The 20960-nt window shown below is 39.7% G+C and overlaps 1 protein-coding gene across 3 annotated transcripts in view; it reads right to left on the reverse strand.

The window, feature by feature from the left end:
- Positions 1–20960, reverse strand: part of LOC127948657 (rho GTPase-activating protein 7) — a 114520-nt gene that overhangs the window by 3501 nt on the left and 90059 nt on the right. For 2 of the 3 annotated variants that reach the window (XM_052545254.1, XM_052545255.1), the window contains 9 exons: positions 12607–12678; positions 11639–11720; positions 10744–10807; positions 7378–8930; positions 6550–6729; positions 5661–5820; positions 4608–4815; positions 2807–3020; positions 2341–2455 (listed from right to left, as the gene is read on the reverse strand). In XM_052545254.1, coding sequence (XP_052401214.1) covers positions 2341–2455; positions 2807–3020; positions 4608–4815; positions 5661–5820; positions 6550–6729; positions 7378–8930; positions 10744–10807; positions 11639–11720; positions 12607–12678 — 2648 coding nt within the window. Of the gene's footprint in view, positions 1–2340; positions 2456–2806; positions 3021–4607; positions 4816–5660; positions 5821–6549; positions 6730–7377; positions 8931–10743; positions 10808–11638; positions 11721–12606; positions 12679–19383; positions 19705–20960 lie in introns of those variants that run through there. The other variant, XM_052545256.1, reaches the window with a different exon arrangement.

A 20960-nucleotide genomic window follows, 5' to 3' on the forward strand; every position in this document is an offset into this window, starting at 1 on the left:
ACCAGAATACCTTTTTGTTTTGCAAAGAAAACAAAACGAAATACTTTATACAACTATTTTTTCTCTTATGTCAGTCTTCGAATGTGCTGTGCCTTGTTTGCAAGCAGAGAAATGCACACACATTCATCGTGGTACTGTAATGAATGTGTATCGAAGACTGACACAAGATAAATTGAATCAGGTCATTATTTTTAGTTTTCTTTGCGCACAAAAAAATATTCTTGTAGCTTCATAAAATTAAAGTTAAACCACTGATGTCACATGGACTGTTTTAACAATGTTCTTTCTACCTTTCTAGGCCTTGAACGTGGAAAGTTGCACTGCTGTCAGAAAGGTCAAAAAGCACTCAGATTTCATCAAAATATATTAATTTGTGTTGCGAAGACGAGCCATGGTCTTACATGTTTGGAACGACATGAGGGTGATGAATTAATGACATAATTTACATTTTTGGGTGAACTATCCCTTTTAACCTGCAAATCTAAGGGTATGTTTACACGATAACACCGTACTAAAAAAAGAAACGGTTTTCCTTTGTGTTTTTGAAGATTGAAGTACGTGTATACCGGGCAAACATAATGTGCATGAGATCAGTGTTTCCACAAATTCATGTTCATGTAGTTTACACGCAGACATAATCTTGTATTTTGAAACCTGTTTGCATTTTCAGGCCCCCGAAACGCCAAATGCATAAAAAAGATTTTTAGTTGAAAACGGTGTCGTGTAAATGTCATCCCATTTAGGGTCCAGCTTACAAAAGACAAGATACACAAGCTAGTCTTTTCAGCAGGGACGCATTAGAGAACAAAATTAATTAAAAGCCAAACTCATGACTAGTTCATAACATGAAAATTAACATTAGCATTAGCTTCCCCAACGGGGGCGACCAACAAAATTACAATTTTAAGCTCAGTATTACATCACTCAAATGACAAGTCATGATTATATTGTTGGAGTATCCTAGTGTAAGTCTCAAAAAAAAAAAAAATCATTCTAATTCTGTTAAATCAGAACATTGCATGTTAAAATGAATATGAAGGGAAGAGAAGTGACAAGAGTGATTCATTCCTCACTGGAAGTAGCTCATCCTGTTTGTGTGTGTCAGCGTTGGGACCTTATCTGCTGTGATTGCTCTTGTGCGTGTCCTGTCCTGCTCGCTGTCCCTTTCCTGCCTGACTGACGATGTTTATCATGTCACAGTGCTTGTCCCTTTCCAGCGTTTGTTGAGATAAACTAATCTTCATTCTGCAAAAAGCATTAGTCTGATGGATTGAGCGCGACCAGACCTTCTGCATTAGATTTAGGGGCGGAAGACCTTTAATACAAGATGCTATCATTCTGTTTCTCATTTTGAATTATTTGCTCTTTATAAATAGCCCATTAAGAAGAAAATAACTTTGGGTAACAATGGCTCCACATAATCAACTCAATCTAATCATGGAGTTTATTATGATTTGCTCAGGGAAAGCAGTGGCATATGGTATAACAATAAGCGCAAGTGTGTAGGTGAACATTACAAAACAATGCTGCTTTGTGGACGATGTGAAATTGAATTTCGGATGTTGTTCAACTTCGGCTGACTTTCATTATTTTACACTTATCCAGTTAAGAGCTTCCTTCCTGACTTCAGAATAGGTACTAAAAGTGAAAGTGAGTGTCTATGGATGTGTAAATCATTCAATTGTTTGTTCATGACAAACTTACTGTTAATATGTGATACATTTGTGGCTTAGGTTAGCTATATATTCACTTAAGGTTTTCTACAAATCACTGCATGTAAAAAAGAAGCAGCATATTAAGCACATTATTGTGTTGGTGGTGTTCTTTTTTTAAATAAATAATAATATATCTTATAGGAGATCCTAAGATATCTCTTACCTGCCATTTGTTCTGAATATTACTGATATATGTAAAAGCCTCGATGTATCTATAGAAAACAAAACTGCTATATGTAACAATGGCTGCTAATTCTGGTTATGTTTTGGCCAGTTTATGCATGATTGTATGGTAATTAGGAAGGATTGGTTATTGTGCAACAACCTCATTAATCTTTAAATAGATTTAGCGGAGGTTCTCGGTAGCTGTTTTTGCAACATGTGCTGTAGCGTGACTGTCTGCACATGTTAAATGAGCGTGCATTTGTCTTTGTACCTGAGCTGCATCTGACAGTGAGACACATCTGGTGTTAAGTGATAAGACCACTCGTTTGAACACCGTTTTGATAACGCTCATGTTCGTGAGAGATGGATGAGAGATTCTGTTTGCTTTTTGCTTAAAACAGAAGATAATTGTTTGTGTTTATGTTGGACAGAATGTACTGAATTATAAAGTCATGCTCACCAGGAAGAGTTTTCTGCACTCCTGTATCATATGGGCCAAGCCGTGTGTGGCTGCCAGGTTCTCATTCAAGTCCCTTTGGTCTGGTTTTCCCAAAGTGTTCTTTCTGTTCATGACCCTGTGATAAGAAAAACACATGTAAAGGGATAAACGGATAAAATTAAAATAAAAAATCTACAAATTATTCAAATGTAATGCTACAGTTTCAAGTGCAGCAAACATTCAAAGCCTTACATAAGTCTACTCTCTTTTTCTAAAAAGAAAAATCTATTCTTTACTAGCTTCCTGTTTTTATGGGGTGGTTATTCAAGCAGGATAGAGTATAATTACAGTGTTTAAGGGTTTGAAGTAGCCGCATTGCAAATATGAAGGCACCTCAAGCACTTTACATTTAAAAAGGTGAGCTGATCAATGTGAAGTGGGTTAACAGACTGCACACACACACACACACACACACACACACACACACCTTGGTGAGGAGCTCTCTCTCCGCAGTGTGTTTAGGTGGAAGAGAGAGGGGGCCAAACACACGGCCAAGTTAGTGCAGGTCATCTGGTTCTCACTCACGCTGGCCGTTACATCACTCAGGAAGCACAGCAAAGTCTGAAGGGCTTCGCGGTTCTCGTCTGGTAACAGCAATACGGCAGCCCTCACCGCCTGCAAACGCTGCTCTTTGGGAACATCTGAATCCGACAGAAGTGTTTCATTAGTTTACTCCGAATACAGATTGTATGCAGTGATACAGATATATGGTGCAGTGATGAGACAACAGTAATTTGGCTCTAAATGGTTGCCATATTCTGCACTTTAAGGAAAGAATACAATGAACGATGTATATATATATATATATATATATATATATATATATATATATGTATGTATGTATGTATGTATGTATGTATGTATGTATGTATGTATTTATGTATTTATTATTATTATTAATAATTTTTGAATATTTAGATCTTTTTAAAGTTATTAATTAATCTGAAAATATAAGTTACAATCAGTACAGCCACAACACTGTTCTTTTTCATTATGTCATTCAGAGAAGGAAGGAAGGGAGTTAGTCCAGATAAGGGAGGGGTGTTTAAACTTCAGAAATCAACAATATAAACCAAGTGGACCGAAATAATTTTTCTTTTCAGCATATCTGCAATGTATTGTGATGTGCCACTGAAGAATAGCAGCTTTTGAACAGCAAAGGATAGATTAATGTGAACTGAAATGCCATGAATGGAATTGTAAGCGAGTGTTCATCAGATGATTTCTGTTAAATTTCGGCATTGGGAATGAAAGACCCTGTGTGAGCACAAAACAGGCACACACAAACCCTTGCTTTTCTGTGTGGGATGCCGAGACCTCACTTGTGGTTGGGGTCAACTATAGTCTTTGAGAAAACACATTTGTGCTGGTTGTTTTCTGCGTAATTTTGGTTGTGGTAACAGACCGCTTTAATCAAACTATTTTGCTCAAAGACTGGAGTTATTGTGGAGTAAATGTGAAGTACAAGACATCTTGTCTCTAAAAATCTATTCTGGTCTGTTCATGCAAGAACAATACCATAACCTTACAGTATCAATATAATACCATGTTCTGTTCATTACAAATGGAATGAATTTTGTACATTTTTGACACATGGCCAACAGAGATCTTAAATCTATATTCTATTTATATATTAGCCTATATTATATTATATTCAATGTCATATTTCTTTAAAACATTGTATGATTAAATATAACTGATACATTTATACTGAAATTAATGCAGCTCAAAACCAAATAAAATTTCATAAGCATGTACCTTGGCAACTTTTACACACTAGTTTATGAACAGTTTACCAAAGCGATGTACGTGTTTGGAGTTGTTTAAGATTCTGATATTTGAGGTGAGCACACACACACATTATAGTGTGTGTGTGTGCTGTGAAATAGCTGTGGTAAGTACACACTAAGCTGCTTGTGAGTTACACTTGGTGCGGGCATTTGCTAAAATGTCATTTGACAGCTATTTCCTGAACTTGTTTATATTTCTTTACCCTTTCGGAGTGATTCACCCATCCAATAACAAGCATCTACAGTATAGTACATTCTTTGTGTAGTTGTGAGCTGCCCTCTGGATATGAAATGCCTTGCTCTTTTAATGTGTGTGTGTTCTTGTTTCAAAAGCCAAGATGTCATTGTTTGTGAGTACATTTTGTACAGGAATATGTCAGTGCAAGCGTGTGGTCTTCTACAAAACACCTAAAAGGTCAACTCTATGCGTGGTCTTACATTGATATATCTGCAGAAAGGTATCAGAGAGTTTGCTGGTAAGCAGAGGCTCTGGAAGGTCTCGGAAATACTGCTTTAGCATGTCGGCCACATCATAAGCTGATTGGCCCTCGTAGTTGACTCCGCCCCCACCCGCGCCACATGACTCGTTCATTTGGCGAAGGGCTTGGATACGTGACTTCACCCCTGATTTCCTAAATAGCCCAACCTGTAGAGAAAGATGGTTAGACATTTAATATAAATAGTAAAAACACCTGAATATGTGTTGAAGTTGCAGCTCAGTTGCAAAATGTCTTTAATTACAGGTTTTTAAAATGATTTATGATGTTTTGACAATTCATTTGTATTCTCTCTCTTTCTTTTCCAAACTGAAAGCTAAATAGATGGATTACCGGTGTGACCACAAGTTTTCCAAACACAGGAAAGGCATCTCTAAGAAAACTCCCTACTGCTTCTTACATAACCCAGTTAGGAAGACTGGACAATCTAAAAGTGTAACTATTATGTAAATTGCATAGCAGTTTTTTCTTTTTCTTTTTTTTGCATCTGACATCAGAGATAGAGGTCTCTCTATAGTCCATAGATTATTTGCTTCCTCTTACTTTCTATTAAACACCCTTGGAATGGAATGTCATCCATGTTGTTAACTTTGGTAATATGTAAGTAGTAGATATATGGAACCAGAACATTCAGACCTTCTGAGGTTATTGTGCTACGTGCAAACTTAGACTGAGTTTTGAACTCAAGTATGTGGTGATAAAACAACAGATGTATTGTGCTTAAGTATGGCCCTGTTGCATGTAGCAACATAACAGGGACCATGCAACTAAACAGCTGTTCAAATAGGGATCAGTTTTTTCTTTTCTTTTTTTCTTAAAAACAACTTTTTTTGACTAACAAAATCAGATTTTTGTTTTTCTATATGAGACTGAATATACCACTGAACAAACCAACGTAAGGTATGCTATGGCGTGTTTGTGCTTTTTTCTTTAAGCTTTGATGTACACGTTTGGACGTGCATACTCGCATATGTGCACATTTGTCATCTCTCACCTGGTCGAGGCATTGGCTCCGTAGGTAACGCATGGCTTGCTGAATACTCTGAGGCAGGGGTTGTCCGCTCCTTTGAACTATTACCTGCAGTGGAACGCCAAACACACTACTGTACTTATAGTCTCGAACCTTGATCCTCTTCATAAACTTAGGAACAGCCCTGTAAAGCACACACAATGTATCAATAAATACAAAGGGACATTACAAAGTGTTAAAAAAGTAGCTACTCCTCTTTCTTTACTCTGGAACATTCCATATTAATAATTTGATGTCAATTCATACAAAGCAAACAGTCCATACATAACTTTGTTTAGAGGCACACATTGCTACATGTGAGCAGCATGTGTCAACAGGATGCTGGTTTGTAAGTGTATGAGTGTGTAATTATGTAGGATATTTCATGGGAAAACTTCTAGAAGCTGAGGGGCCACTAAAAGCTGTTTCCACCTTTACAGCCAAAAGGATAAACACCAAGACAACAGACAATGGCTTTGAGCAGGAGGAATAAAAGGGAACGGACACATGTGCGGACATCTGTGTGGCAGGGTGTTTGTCTTTCTGACTCATGTTGTGTGTCTATGCATGTGTGGACATCTCTTAGGTGCCAAATACTCGGCTTATCAATATCATGATATATGGTGGTTTCACACATTAAAAGCTCTCATATATATGTGCCGATGTGCAGGTGTGTGTGCATGTGTGTGTGTGAGTCAACACTAATAACAGGAACAGGGAATTTACTGTACTTCAAAGCAACAGCTTTGTGATGGGGGGGGGTCTGACATAACCAAATACTAGTCAAGAGGTGGGAAGATGGGAAAAGGGTAAAACAGTAAAGAAAGAATGTAAACTTAATTTTGTGTGTTTTCATATTGGTTTGAACCCTCACCAGCTGAAGCCATGCTTGTTGGTGGGTGTGTATCTCTCCAGTAGAGCGGTAAGTTTGAGCAGGCTGTATTTCTGAAGGAGGTTCATCTGCAGAACTGACTGACATCCAACTTGTAGTACTGTTGACAACAGACTTGGCCTGTGGGAGCTCTGGAAACTTGGCCAGCGCAGTTTCTGAGGTCTGCAACATAAACGTTCACATAAATGTTACACCTAACCTAGCTCAAACAATCACAAAATGTTCAAAACATAGACACAGACTAATATAAATTATTGTTTATAAACTGAACCACACATCATTTATTATGGTAACACTACACACACACACACACACACACTCAAAGTACACAGTCCAAACTTGAAATAATAAGTACTTTGACTTGCACATATTGAGTATACATACATAAACACAAGCTAAGGATCAGCTGTAGATAACAGGGATTAATCAAGGCCTCTATCACCAGGTGGGGCCTGTTAGAATTCCTGTGGTTCATTCCACTGGGATTCCGTATCCTTCAAGTATCCCTTGTTATGTAAGGTGAGCCATTCTGACATGCTCTCTCACTCCTTCTCAACCTCCCTGTCCCATAATTCAGCATGCTTTTTGGGGGATGATCGTATTCCATTAAGTTTTGCCAAAGCTCTAAATTACTAATGGAATGGTTTTGGTAGAACTTCCAGTAAAAAATAAATAAATATATATCTGTCTCAGAGACTACTTAGTGAGTGTGTGTGTGTGTGTCTGTGTGTGTGTTTGTGCACATGCGTGTGTGTGTGTGTGTGTTTGTGTGTGTGTGTGTGTGTGTGTGTGTGTGTGTGTGAGTTTCACCTGTTGGCTCGTGAAAGTGATGCTCCCACACCAGAGTCGCATCTTTCACGTGAGGAAAGTGTCTCATCCCTTTCTGCTAATGGGTTTCCAGTGCTGTCCTGGTCACTGCCATTCTCTGTCTCTTCTAAGTGGTTCTGCAGTGGGGATGATGGACAAGGAGATGCAGAATCAAGGGCTGAATCTGAATCCCCTTCCTCTTCATACTCTTCTTCTTCCCCAGTTGCTGTTTCTGACCAGGCACTGACTCGCTCCAAAACGTCCTCAAGTTTTGACTCCTCTTCTCCTTCTGCTTCATCCTCATCATCTCCTACTTCTGAGAAAGGAACGTTATCATAGACACTCAATCGACTGTCTAGTGAGGCAGCAGAGCCCCTCCGGGGTGGGCGCCGACTTATGTTGTCCCCACCACGAATGGATCTCCCGTCCGCAAGTGCTTTCGGAAAAGTGCCAGGCTTGTGGCCTTCAGGCAAATAAAAGAAGATCACACCTCCTTCCTCTTCTTGACTCTTTTCTTCCTCCATACGTCTGTTATCTGAACTCTGACGGTTGCGTCGATTGTTCACTGCAGTTGAGCTGGGCCCCATCCTCTTACTTTGGGTTTGGTGATTCTGCTTCCCTTCTTGGCCTTCTGAAGGTTGCAGCACAATGAAATTAAATGGGTCAAAGCCTTCCAGGTACATCCCACCTCTCTTGGTAGACCCTGCTGCGGTGCTGTGACTACGTGCTCTTGAGACTGGACTGGGAGTACTTACAGCACTCCCACTGCTGGCTTCGGATTGGCTACTCCCTGCACTCCCACTACTTGTCTGCGTTGAATAGGTGATGCTTGGGTTTTGGTTTGCATTGCGATCCAAAGTTGCAATGTCCACACAGTTGAAACGTCGCAGTTTGTCTTCATCAAGACCCTCTTTCAGCACAGGCCCACTGATCTCCAGCCTACCTTGCCCAGCTATACCCTTTTTTTTACGCTTGGAGGCTGCATTGCTACTGGTGCGTAACCGCAAGCTTTCCATGCGCTTCAGGAAACTCTTCGCTCTTGAACGTGTGCTTTTTTCAGCACCGTTGCTTATCAAGCTTGGTTTTACATCGAATGCAAAGGTGCTGCATTCCAGCGGTGATGGAAGCCCATCAGACAGGGAGTCTTCATTGGCACCTGATGTTCCGGAGGAGCAAACACTAGCAACTGAGCTCGCCCTGGTCGTGGTGGCTGTGTTAGCATTGGAAATGGTTGTAGCAGGGCCGGATTGTACAGTGGTACTCAGGGATCCTCCTCGACCTCCACTACCAGCACTGTGCAGAGAGCCCACCTCTGGCTGCTCACTAAGATCTGTTAAGATGCTCTCTGCACTAGCATTAACTCGTTCCTTTAGAAGGGTTCCTCTGGCAAAACAATCATCTGGGGATAGGAAGGGAGCGAAGGAGCCAATGTCTCCAGCTGGAGGGGAGAATACATCCAGGTCCAACTGGTCCAGGCGAGACCAACGCTTGCTGTCCCGCTGGAAAGTCCAACGGCCACTTATAGCACATGGCTCATCCTCATCAGAGTCTTCACTCTGAAAAAATATGGTAGAGAGTCAATACTTTTAATATCAAAGTAGCGAAGTACACTAATGACACAAGTCTTGTTGTCACATTTGAAAAAGTAAAGACAAATAATGCAAACCTGAATCTGCAACAAAGCATGTTGCTTAGTGTCAAATTGATCTGATTCATTCCCTCACTTCATGAATCTAGCATTGTGAGGAGAATCAGTTTGCTGACTCTTACAAGCCTCTTGGGCTTGATAAAGTGTCATATGCATAAAACCAGGGACCACTATAGGAAAAAAGCTTTTAATTGTGGTTGGCTTGGCCATGTCACAGCACAGTCACATGTTCACCATTCCCCCTCTCCGCTTTACTCTGGTTAATCTATCTCCTCCCTGAGGGTGGTAAGGATGGAAGGAAGGTGGTGGTGGGGGGGGGGGGGGGTGGACAAAATTCCAGGCCAGCTCTCAGGGTTCACACCCCAGCCTGAGAGGGCAGGTCTGGTCCCATCCCCCATCAATGCAATCATCTTAAGCTAAAACCTAAAAGAACCATGTCTCCTGTGATGGGACTCCTGGACAAAGGGGTTTGATGGGAGGTGAAAATATTTAAGAGATACTTAATCATGCTACAATGCCAGATCTCTATCACAAATTATAGCTGTAGACTTCTCAGCCTGTTAAAATAGTTTTAAATAATTATGTAATTTTCTAAAGAGATTAGGGAGCTAATTAATTAATTCTAGAATATAGAACTGGTTCACAATTTTACACTCCTATCTGAGTTAGTTGGTATCAGTTTAGCTGTAGAATGGACAAATCAGTAAAAGCAAAACTAGTCGACTGGTTAACAGGGGGTCGCAGGATCCAGAGGTGTCTCCTTCACGGTTCATAATAACGGACGCGGCGAAAGTCCGTAAAACGTGGGTTGTAATTTTATAGCCCCTGAGGGCAGGCCTTTGATCAGAAAGAACGAAGACCTGGTGTGCAATGTTTCTTCACTACTGACCACAAAATCTGCTATTAATTCAAAAAGACTGTTTTTTCACAGGAAGACAAGGCCACCTGAACAGATCAATGCATTCCAGCAATGGTTTCTGCGTGTATGTCTGAAAAGGGCAGATCACTTCCTCGAGTCATCTCCTGACCTCTACCTTTGACTCCATCAACACAAGATGACACTAAAGGGTCATCAGTTTTCTTAACAGGACGCATACTTGACAAGGCTGCCATTGTTCAGACTTACAAGTTTTAAGAGCAGAAAATATATTGATAAAAACTAAATGTATAGCCTGAATGCACTGCAATTCGCTTTGGATAAAAGTGTTGCTAAATGTAAATGTAAAAAGAAGCTGCAGTCAGACATGACGGTTATCTTCTTAAACTCCCTGTTGTGATTACATAGTTGGATTGTTTGTTGTTGCATTCTCATCCTGCATGTAGTTTGAGTCATTGCTTTGGGGGCAGTCTTAGACTATACACCCTCATTCTTAAACCACACTGATAGAGTGACCAACAACAGACCAGCAGAGTGTGCATTCTCTTCCTTTTATGGTATGTAGTGGGGGGGGGGGGGGTGTATGGTGAGAAAATCATGACAAACAGGAGTAAAGAAAATCAGGACTGGAGCTAATGAAGCCCTTTATTTGGACATAAAAGCCATTCTGCACTGCCCCTTGGCCTTGAAAATGATTAGAAAACAAGACCTTCCTTCTAATTAACCAACACAGAAGGTAAACATCAGTTACACACATGTAAGATATTTGACTGGACAAAAGAACACAAGAGGGTAGCAAGTGAAATGATTTAGCAAAATACAGAGAAAGGGACAAGATGCTTACTCTTTTTCTTTGAGGGGTGATCTCTAATCTCATAAGAGCACACTTGTTTAGGGTGTTCAGTCTCCTGCAATAAAAACACATACAGATAAATTAGTGAAACAGTGACAGTTTTTTTAAGCAGATAGTTTGTAAAGAACCATGGGGTCGCAAACAAAGGCTAAATCCAGTCATTAGCCTACAAACAGACTTTGCCACAGTCAAAACCTTGGACAGAGACAGAGGGAGGCAGAGAGGGGATAAGCAAGATATAGAGATACAGACTGAGATACATGGAGACAGAAAGAGATGAAAAGAGGATGAGAGAGGTGGGAGCCAAGCCCGATAATGAGCTGCAGAGGGATAAACTTCAGATTAAGGAGGAAGACAGACGGACAGGGAATAAAAAAAGGAAGAAAAGAAAAAAAAAGGAGGTAGAAACCTGGAGTGGCGACAACAAAAGAGCAGGAAAGCTTATCCCAGAAGCCACCTGGTTTGTGTCATTTGACCCTGGGTTAGGGGGAATGTGTGTTTTTCTGCATAAGGGGGGTTTGGCACCAGAAAATGGTCTCCAGATGTCTGTAAGCTCCAGCTGGTTTCTGATGGATCCTTCTCTGAGTCAAGACACTGAGTCTTTCACTTTCTCTTTTTTCCTTTAATCTATTCTTAGAAAATCAGTCTGAACTGAACTGAACTCTGAATATGATCAAAATCAGCTAATTATAAAAGCCTGACAATGCAAGAAAATCTGATTTTTTTTTTCTCTTGAAATCATCTGTTTTCTTTGATGTTAACATCAAATCATAATCAGATATACACATAACTGTAATATGGTATTAGTGGTTCTGCAGCTATACTTATAAGGATAAAATATGACAAAATATTACAAAATCTTTATTTGTAAATGTGAGTGTCTCACCTGCACAAGGCTTCTATGGCATCTTGATCTAAGAAGTCATGATCTCGGGTAACTGAGGAAATCTCAATCGGGAACTGACCGTCTGAGAAAAGAGAGGACAGAACTGATTTGATAAGAAATTGAATACAAACAGAGACCCAATAAACAGGTTGAAGTATATTTATGTGTGGAAGGGGGGCTGTTGGCAGCAAATGGAATGTGTACCTGCCCTCTATCATGCACACACACAAACCTCCCCTCCTCTGGTGTTGAAAAGGTAGAGGAAGTTCGTTTTAGCCAGCCAAACAAACACAGCTGCAATACTCCAGTGCTCAAAAGTGGGAGGTGTATGCGTAGGAAGGGGGTGTTGGAGTCACAATAGGTGGTCAGCAACCCGTAGAGCACCCAGACTGTCTTTATTAACTGTGTCTTTAATATTGCTCAAATGATCATTATTTATTTAATTTACTTTTTTGGGATTCACAACTTTTTACAAATTTTTACTTTATTACATTTCAAACTACTTGAAATGGTGTGTACGTGAGTCTGTACCAGTAAGCAAGGGATAACATGATTATTTTATTGACTTCCTGAAGACCTTTTCCTTACTGTACTGGCTCTCTCTTATCTATAGTGGGGCAATAATGAAAGGCTGGTCACACAACTCAGATTTCTGAAACTGATAACACACCCCTTTCACATGGCACACCGGCAGGAGTCAGTAGGTCAAAAGTAGGTAAGGTTGGACACCTGAGGTGTAGTGTTATCTGACATTTGATTTTTTTTTATAATGTATTTAAAAAAGATAACGCTGCTTAAGATGCTGCTTAATACTACAAACTGAAGGTGAGGAGAGATAGACAGTAATTGAGAGATAATAATATCGATAGATATTATAGAGATAATGCATTTGGTAAGGCATTAATGGCCACTGAAACTCAATGCACTTCGGTCATGAACTGGTGATGTTGGGATGACAAGTGTCCTACCTTCATAAAGCTGAGCATACTGTGGAAAACCTGCAGCCCTCAGCCATGTACATGCCTCCTTCGCTTCAATTTCTGTTAAAAGAGAGAAAGAGAGTAAGAAAAAAAAATATGACAGCTTTAAACAGAACCACCCCCCCCCCAGAAAAAAAAAAAAAAAACTAACAAAAACAAATTATGCAAAGCATTCATAACCAAATATTTGAGTGGAAACACTCAACTTTCTTATGTAGATATGTAGTGTATTATCCTGACTTTTAACTTGGCGCAACAGTGTAATATTTGAGATAGCAGTGCTAAGTGACTATCCAACGCAGACAGAACTGTTGTTGGAGTGGTGGAGAGGTGCCACATCCCTGTCCATTATCTTTGAATGGCCCTTTAGATGCCACATGCCAAATGGCAAACACCATTGAAGGCATCTTAACTCCTTCTAGAGGTCACCGTGTTATTTCACACAGAACAGTGTCAGAATTAAGAGTTTAACTGAGGTTTTGCCTCTTAAGGTGATTATTTGACTAGCAACACTCACTCCGTGTAAATACTTGATTAAAAATATGAAACCAAGGTGAGGTCTAAAATTACAAAAACTGAGTATTTTAAAAGCTCCTCAACAGTCCCAGAAAGTTAACATGCCAAGTGTTTGGTTTATTTGGACTATGTTATGGTGAATGGGCAGATAAGCATCTCAAAGATTGCTAAACTGAACTCAAGTAGGCATGACGCAGGAACTGGCGAGTTACTGAGATCACAATCAATCCTGATATCCATTGTGCCCTTAAGCGAGAGACTTAATCTTAGGTTGCTCCATGGGGACTATCCCGTTGTTTAAAGCTGTTTTATTAAAAAGCATCTAACGTCTTTTGGATTTGTGTTCAAGTGCTACAGAGACCCTGTTAGCACCCTCTGAAGGTGTGACAAAGCTGTGGCATATCTCCACTGGCGCTGCTATGGTCTATCACAAGCAGAATCTACACAATTACAGCTAACAATAGGTTGCAATCAGCAGAGAGGGACCTCTCGCTTTTCTCAATGGCTAATTCCGCACATTCCCGACTCCTAAAATTCCAGTTATTCTAATTGCAATGATTGCGATGATGCCTTGCACAACTGAAAGACCACCTGTGATAGGTTCCCCATCACTTCAACAGAAAGAAAAGGAGCCCGGGGATTAGGAGGCGCCAGTTGAAAAGAGACGTGCAAAAAAGACGTGTAAAAAGACTTTGCCCAGAGGAAAAGGATGCAGACTCTGTCTCTACTAGCAGAGATACGTGACTCCCAACTCGAAGAAACGTGAGAGTGACGGCACACATGACAAAAACAAAGGCACGCGATAAGGGAGGTCCTCTACCGGTGGAAAGAGAAGAAAGCAGGAGAGGAACATGCTTTGACAGCAATGCAAAAATAACAGAAGCAATCTGACTCAACTGCACACATGCAACTGTATTTCAAATCCATCTCAAGAAGCCACATGCACATGATGGGATTCCTTTCAAACGAATGACAGAATTTTGCCCGAAAGCACTTTTTAGGAGTTCGTGAACTTTGAGGAATGTCCTACACTTAAAATAATAACACACTTTTCTGAAATGGTCTGTAATGAGCGCTGTGGCTTCCTGTGTGAGTGTGCATGTATAGATTGTATGTGTGTGCTTGCAGTGGCTAGACAACATTGAAGACCATACAGCTGCAAGAATGTATGTATTTAAATGTAAATGATGGAGAGACACACAAACACACACAGGCTCCACGGCAGTGTCTCAGTGACTGGCTTTTCCTTTCATTGGCAGGGTGTCCCCCCTACCTGATTACAATGGGCTGCTATCACACAGGTGCCTGTCTGGCACCAATTGTAAGTAAGGCTTTCTAACCAGAGATGACATCTCAAAAATCATGCAGAGACGTCTGGGATTACTAGGTTCTTTTCTCACGAGAAGTGTCTAAGACAGCTTCTCCTAACCCTTTTCCGGGTGGCACCTCCAATACTACACATTTCCGAACTCTTCGTAATCAAGCACACTTGAATCAACTCATCAGCTCATTAATAGAGGCTCCAGGACCTGAAAGGGATGGATCAGAAAAGGGAAACATTCAAAATGTGTGCTCTTGGGGTGTCTTGAAGACTGGGGTCTAAGAAATTTCAGAAAAAGTCTTTATAAAAATATCTGATTTGAGACTTGGCCAAATTTATAAGAGGTAAGCTCACTAAGGATACATTCATCAAAGCGGTAGACTCAAACAGGCTGTCTTTATGAAGATAGATAAGTATAAACAAATGCGAGCAGTTGTTTCACACTCTCTAACGATGCTGGATGTCACGCAGATGAGCTCAGACTGTTTTTCCACCATCTCAGCATTCGTAGCAATACACACATCCATGCTTAAAGTCCGAATATGGGCAGCAAGCATAGAGTTTGTGTGCGCACGTCGCATCCTGTGTTCTCCACACAAGTCTGTGCGGGTTCCCAAACCAGGCGGCGGCCACATTTCCCTTGCCTTCCCGAGGCTGATGGGAAGCCAATAAGAGTGGCTCATTCCAGAGTTGCCATGGACACTTTGGAGGACACACCTCCTTTTGTTCAAGGCCAGATAATGGAGGCCTTCAGCGCCAACACAAACACAGAGAACGCCTTACATCCTGTAACACACACAGAATATTGAATATTCGACCTCAGACAGAAAGTGAAATAGGTTAAACCTCCAAAGTAAAGTAAACAGCCTTTGATTCTTTCTTGATTGTACGGTACAAGCATCTATATATAAAGGAAACTATAACATTTAGTTACAAGTACATCAGATTGAGTAACTTAACTAACATTGTGTTGAAAGCCAGACTGACGTTAGTATGACGTCACAGAGTTGGATGTTCTTAACACTTTTTCCTCTTGATATGACACATAGTATGTTTGCAAGCCAAAAAAAATTTATAATAAAAAAAAAATATCCCAGAAGGCCTACTCATGTCATTATTTCATAATTGTGAATAATTACGCAACGTCATGGTTCACCTAAATTAATTTAGCAACAGTTACTAATGGTGTGTGTGTGTGTGTGTGTGTGTGTGTATGTATATATATATATATATTTTTTTTTTTATTATTATTTTTTTTAGAAAGCTTTTACAAGATATGGGCTGCATGTGCCAAGTATATATTGGATGTTTTTTCTTTCTTTCTTTTTTTTCTTCAAAACCCACATTCTTTCATCATATAGTTTTGATTTACTGTTTTAAAACAGTGCAAACAAAAGGGAACCAACAGTCATCACAGCCTCCTCCCATCTCGCTTCCTCTTTCTATCAGCCTTAATCTACAATCCATCTGCTTCATATCTTGGTGCCAGCCTTCTAGTGGATGCATGACCTGCAACCTTTACAAAGGTGACCTGAGTCGAGCACAGGATGTCTGGGCAGCATCCGTCACAGAAACATTTGCCTTTGGGTGTTTTCTCCTTTTATCAAAGCGTACAGTATGCACTCCACCTAACACTTCCGTTGTATTGTGACCAAATTAATTAAATTTTCATTTGTGTTGATGAGAGAGGAAAAAAAAAAAAAAAAAAGGGAGACAGACAAGACAAAGAGGCAGACTACAGCCTCCTAACCCAGAGACAGATTGACAGACATACTCTCTTAGAAAAATGTCCCATTTTAACCTGGTCAAAGTTGAATTCCTGTTAGCTGAACTTTTTTTGCCTCTTCTAAAATTACCCTTCCTCCTCCCTCTCTTCTCTCTCCTCCTCTTCCTCTTTTTCCTGTCGCAGGAAGTTCTCACAATCGCTGACTGATGGTTCCTCAGCATGCGAGGGAGGAGGGTGAACCTATGTGTATGAATGCATGTGTGTGCATAACCAAGTTTATGTTGACAGATCTCTCTGCTATGGAGGCAGATCCAACATTCTAAAAAATAAAGCTTCCAAAGGGGGGCTTTCTCAACAACGCCATAGAAGAACCATCTTAGGTTTCCCAAAGAATGATCCCAAAAGAGTGACTCCCAAAGAGTGATCAATTCTCAAAAGACCCATTTAAAAGCAGCTTGATAAACAATAATAATTTGAAGAACTATCCCCGCTATAAAGAACATATTCTGCAATGGAAAGATTCCATGCATATTAAAGGTTCTTCATGGAACCATTAATGCTGATAAAGAAAAAAAAAATTTTTAGATGTGAATCCAAATTCACTGTATAGACTTGTTTCAAGTGTGTTAATTGAAGGCTTTTGAAGCTGTAAATATTGCTATTCTAGTTAAAAAAGCCCAGTTTCAAATGAATAACACACAAACATCAATACCTAGTCTATGAGCGGAACTAGGAGAAATTTCATCAGAGATTCATGTGACCTGATGTCCTATTTGTCCTAGACACTGAGCTCTTTATCTTCCATCTTTTCCACACATACACTTTAAATCTGCAGATCAAGAGCAGTCATATATCATTTGTTGAGGATCATGCATATCATATTTTGGCATGGCCTGCTACAGACATATGGGGGTAGAGAGAGAGAGTCAGGTATCTCTGAAAATGAGAAGATACTCTCCATCTGGTCACAAACACAGGGGATCATGGGGTTACCCCATCACCACAGTCACTCAACACCACTATCCCAGACACCTACACACACTTTGGCCAGATGGGCCCATTTATGTCTGTCTCAGACTTTCTGACAGATTTAAACATTAGCTATCACTGACCTGGAGCCAGTGTGGCCAGGTCTGGTGACTGGCCACTTTGTGTAACGCAAGACTGATCTCAGGTCAGATGATTAGATACGCTCAATGATATGCCACCCTATCCTTTCTATATATGATCAAAAGATTACTTAAAGAGGTGAAGAAAGAGAGACCCTCCTCTTATATGACAGAGGGCTTCTTTTACACCAACCGATCTTAAAGCAACAACAACTTGTTAAAAGCGTTTAGCCTTATATAGACTAAAACACAGCACTCATACTTTTCCCAAATGGCAATAAAGGAGATTTGTGGCTTTAAACCTGCCCCCAGTTCCAAAAGTTTTATATGAAGATTTCAGTGGATTTAGAGCCACATGAAGTGTTTAAGAAAATGTGTTTGATTTTAAAGGCTCTTTACCTGTATTTGAGTCCATCCAGCTCACCAAAAACCATGACCGTAGATTATCAGGTAATGCATGTGTCAACTTCAAAGTTGCATCTTTTAAGCATCACATTTCTTTCTTTGACTTCGAACTGACCTGCTTACTGCTTTATCACCTAGAGTTAGCAAAACCTCTGCATGGATAGTAAAATACACCAAACCTCCAACAGCAACAGAATATATACTTTAAAATATTGAATTATTTTTGAAAACCCAAAAGAAGGTTGCAATTATGAGCTTGGCAAATGGTCTGACATAAATTCTGTAACTGAGAAAAAAATCTCTTTTATAGCTATTTTACACAGTAGCCACAGACTCCTTTTGTTTGGTAACTGTAAACTATCTGATCATGAAGATGTTTTAAAACAGTTTTTACAGCTTTAGCTATATTTAGTCTAGTGAGATAAAGTGAGATAAGATTTGTGATGTTTAAATCTATAAATAAGGAGATAATGTTAGTGTTGGTCCGATATTGATCCTAAAAGGAAACTCTCAAGGAGCGAACTGTTGCTATCCTCAGGTCATTTAGTTTGCATTTCGGCTAACTTAACTCTGGCAAACTCTGGCTATCAAACTTAAAATCTAAATTTTGCTACTCATGTTCTGTTTGAAAACACTGGATAATGTTAAAATCCCCACTCTTCAACACCAGAAAAGATGCACGAATGCGCATTCAGAGGAGAACGGCACGCTCTCCACGCGCACTTTGGCATTGCCAGATTACAGCAAAACCGCGATTCTCTGCACTTAAACGGAATGAAGACTCAGACTACCTCTGATGAAATCTTATCTCCGAACTATGTGAAATCCACGTAAAACCAATGGAGACGTGACGAGATTCAGGGAGCGCGAGGGGAGATTACTTATCGGACAGCCTGGAGCGCCGGTGTTGCGCCTGAAATGTATCTCACGCGCCACCCAAATAATTGCACTCTTTTAGCTTTAGGAAGAGATGCAAATCTGAAGTGGTTTAACTAAGAAAATTTAAAGAGCATTACACTCATTCCATTTTTAATGTAACATATCTGCTTCTTAAACTGTTAAAGTTATATCCCACTGATATGTGTAGTCTACTCTAAATGCACCAGCAAATGACCATCAATAAAAAATACTTATGAAAAATTCCATTAGTTGATGGAAATGTGTCAACATATTGGAACTGTGTGTGTGTAAGTGTGTGTGTGTGTGTGTGTGTGTGTGTGGAACAGCGATTTGCAGGGTTCGAATCGGCAACCTTTCGGTGACCAGTTATGTTCGCTTCTTAAAAACACGGCATGACCCAGAGACAGCAACAAGTTGAATATTCATAACCAATGTAGCCTTATTCAAAACAAAGTTTGATCACTTCTGTCATGCATGGTCTGAAGTGAAGATCATAATTTGTAGAAGGATTATTACTGACACCAACCCGTATGCATTAGTAGCCTATACAATTTCTATTCCCATCATAAACAACTGGAATAAACGTAGCTCTTCAGTATGATATTATTGCTTGGACTATCAATGTCACCTCCTAGATTCACTTCAAGTCAAGTCAATCAGTCAAATATTGCGTTTAGGATGCAGTATCATTCATGTATTGAATTAGATGCATTTAATCTAATAATCCTCAACAGACAGAAACTCACGAGTATTATCAAATAATGCATTATCAAACTTTGTCTACTTACGGGTTATGATCATGATGCGTTTTCTATAAATCGCTAAAGTCCCGCTGCAATATGCTTCACGAGTCCTATTCGTTTTATTCCAAGATCACATCGAAGCTCGCGTGGTATTCCAATATGGGACGAATTCGCAAAAATATTTATAATAATAATAAATGAAAAAAAGTTCTTCTGAACTAAATAGAAGGTCCGAAGACCAAATAGAAAATAAATAAATCCATGACTTCCTTTCCTGTCTGCTCAGGGGGGGAAAGAGTTACTCCACCGGACAGAGCTGTGTTTGAAACGCCTGTGAACTGGCTTGCCCGCGTGTGAATGTGAATGAACAGACTGATTCACTGTTTAGGAATGGGAGGCTGGGAAAAGGCTCCGCCTCCCCGGCCAGGACAGCCTCAGGTGGGCTTTCGCTGCTTTAGACGGGGAGGTGGAGCTATACTATTCAATTCTTACTCTTAAGCTTAACTGACAGTCGGCCTGTATCCGAGACTGTTGCCAGAGGATTGCGCACACAATAAAACCAGTGACAGAAAGTAGAAAATGTAATATATATATGTAATACAATAATATATATGTAATATATATGTAATATATATATATATATATATATATATATATATATATATATATATATATATATATATATATATATATATATATATGTATTATAAGTAAATTAAACATTCAATTATATATTATAAGCATTACATAACAAATAGCACATTAAGATAAATAAATACAACGCCAAATAACTGACTCATGAGTCGGTTATTTTAAACGTAAACGTGTTTCGTAGACTGTTACGCTCCTAAAGTATTCTTACAGTAAAGGAGAACGGGAGGTTGTTTTCTTAATTCCATCAGTGTCAGGTCTTGTCATCTTCACTAGGCTACTATAGAGCTACAAAGAGTAACATTTGATTTAAGTTATTCATTAATTCATACCTTGAAGTCTAGGCTACATTATAAATTAGCCTAATAGGAACTCAAATTATAAAAAATATTTAAATGATATTATTAACAAATACCACCCATTAAATAAAAATACACATAGGCTACCCATCTCAGCACTGCGCGCAAACGTGCGCAACACGCATCACCGACTAGCCTACGTTTATTTTAAAATGAGCTAAAATAGCATATTCATTAGTCTATTATAAATCAGTCTGAAACTAATCATTTATTTTCCTTTTTTTTTTTTTTTTAATCATCCAAAAGTGAGAGTGAGTTCGAATAGCCTACTGCTCATTTGGCTGTAAGACATTGTTTGGTACTTAACTACTTCAAACTGTAATTAAAACGGCACGCCGTTAGCATATCATTTGAGGTCTTCATTAAGCAGTGGGGCCGTTTGAAAGCCGCTATTGTGGGCATGATGTTGTGAAAAGGGAAGACAATGAGTCCGTTCTGCAATGGTAATTCCAACAAGCGTCCCTGATCCTCGTCTCTTCTCGCACGCACACACGTACACGCACGCTCACGGGCGCAATGATGCAACAGTAGCTTTTAAACAGAGCAAGACCTTCTATTGTGTGAGGAGCTCTTATTGAGATCAAACAAGGGTATGGTCCTTTCTGAAGCTTC

The sequence above is a fragment of the Carassius gibelio genome, chromosome B1, assembly GCF_023724105.1.
Source record: "Carassius gibelio isolate Cgi1373 ecotype wild population from Czech Republic chromosome B1, carGib1.2-hapl.c, whole genome shotgun sequence".
NCBI lineage: Eukaryota > Metazoa > Chordata > Actinopteri > Cypriniformes > Cyprinidae > Carassius > Carassius gibelio.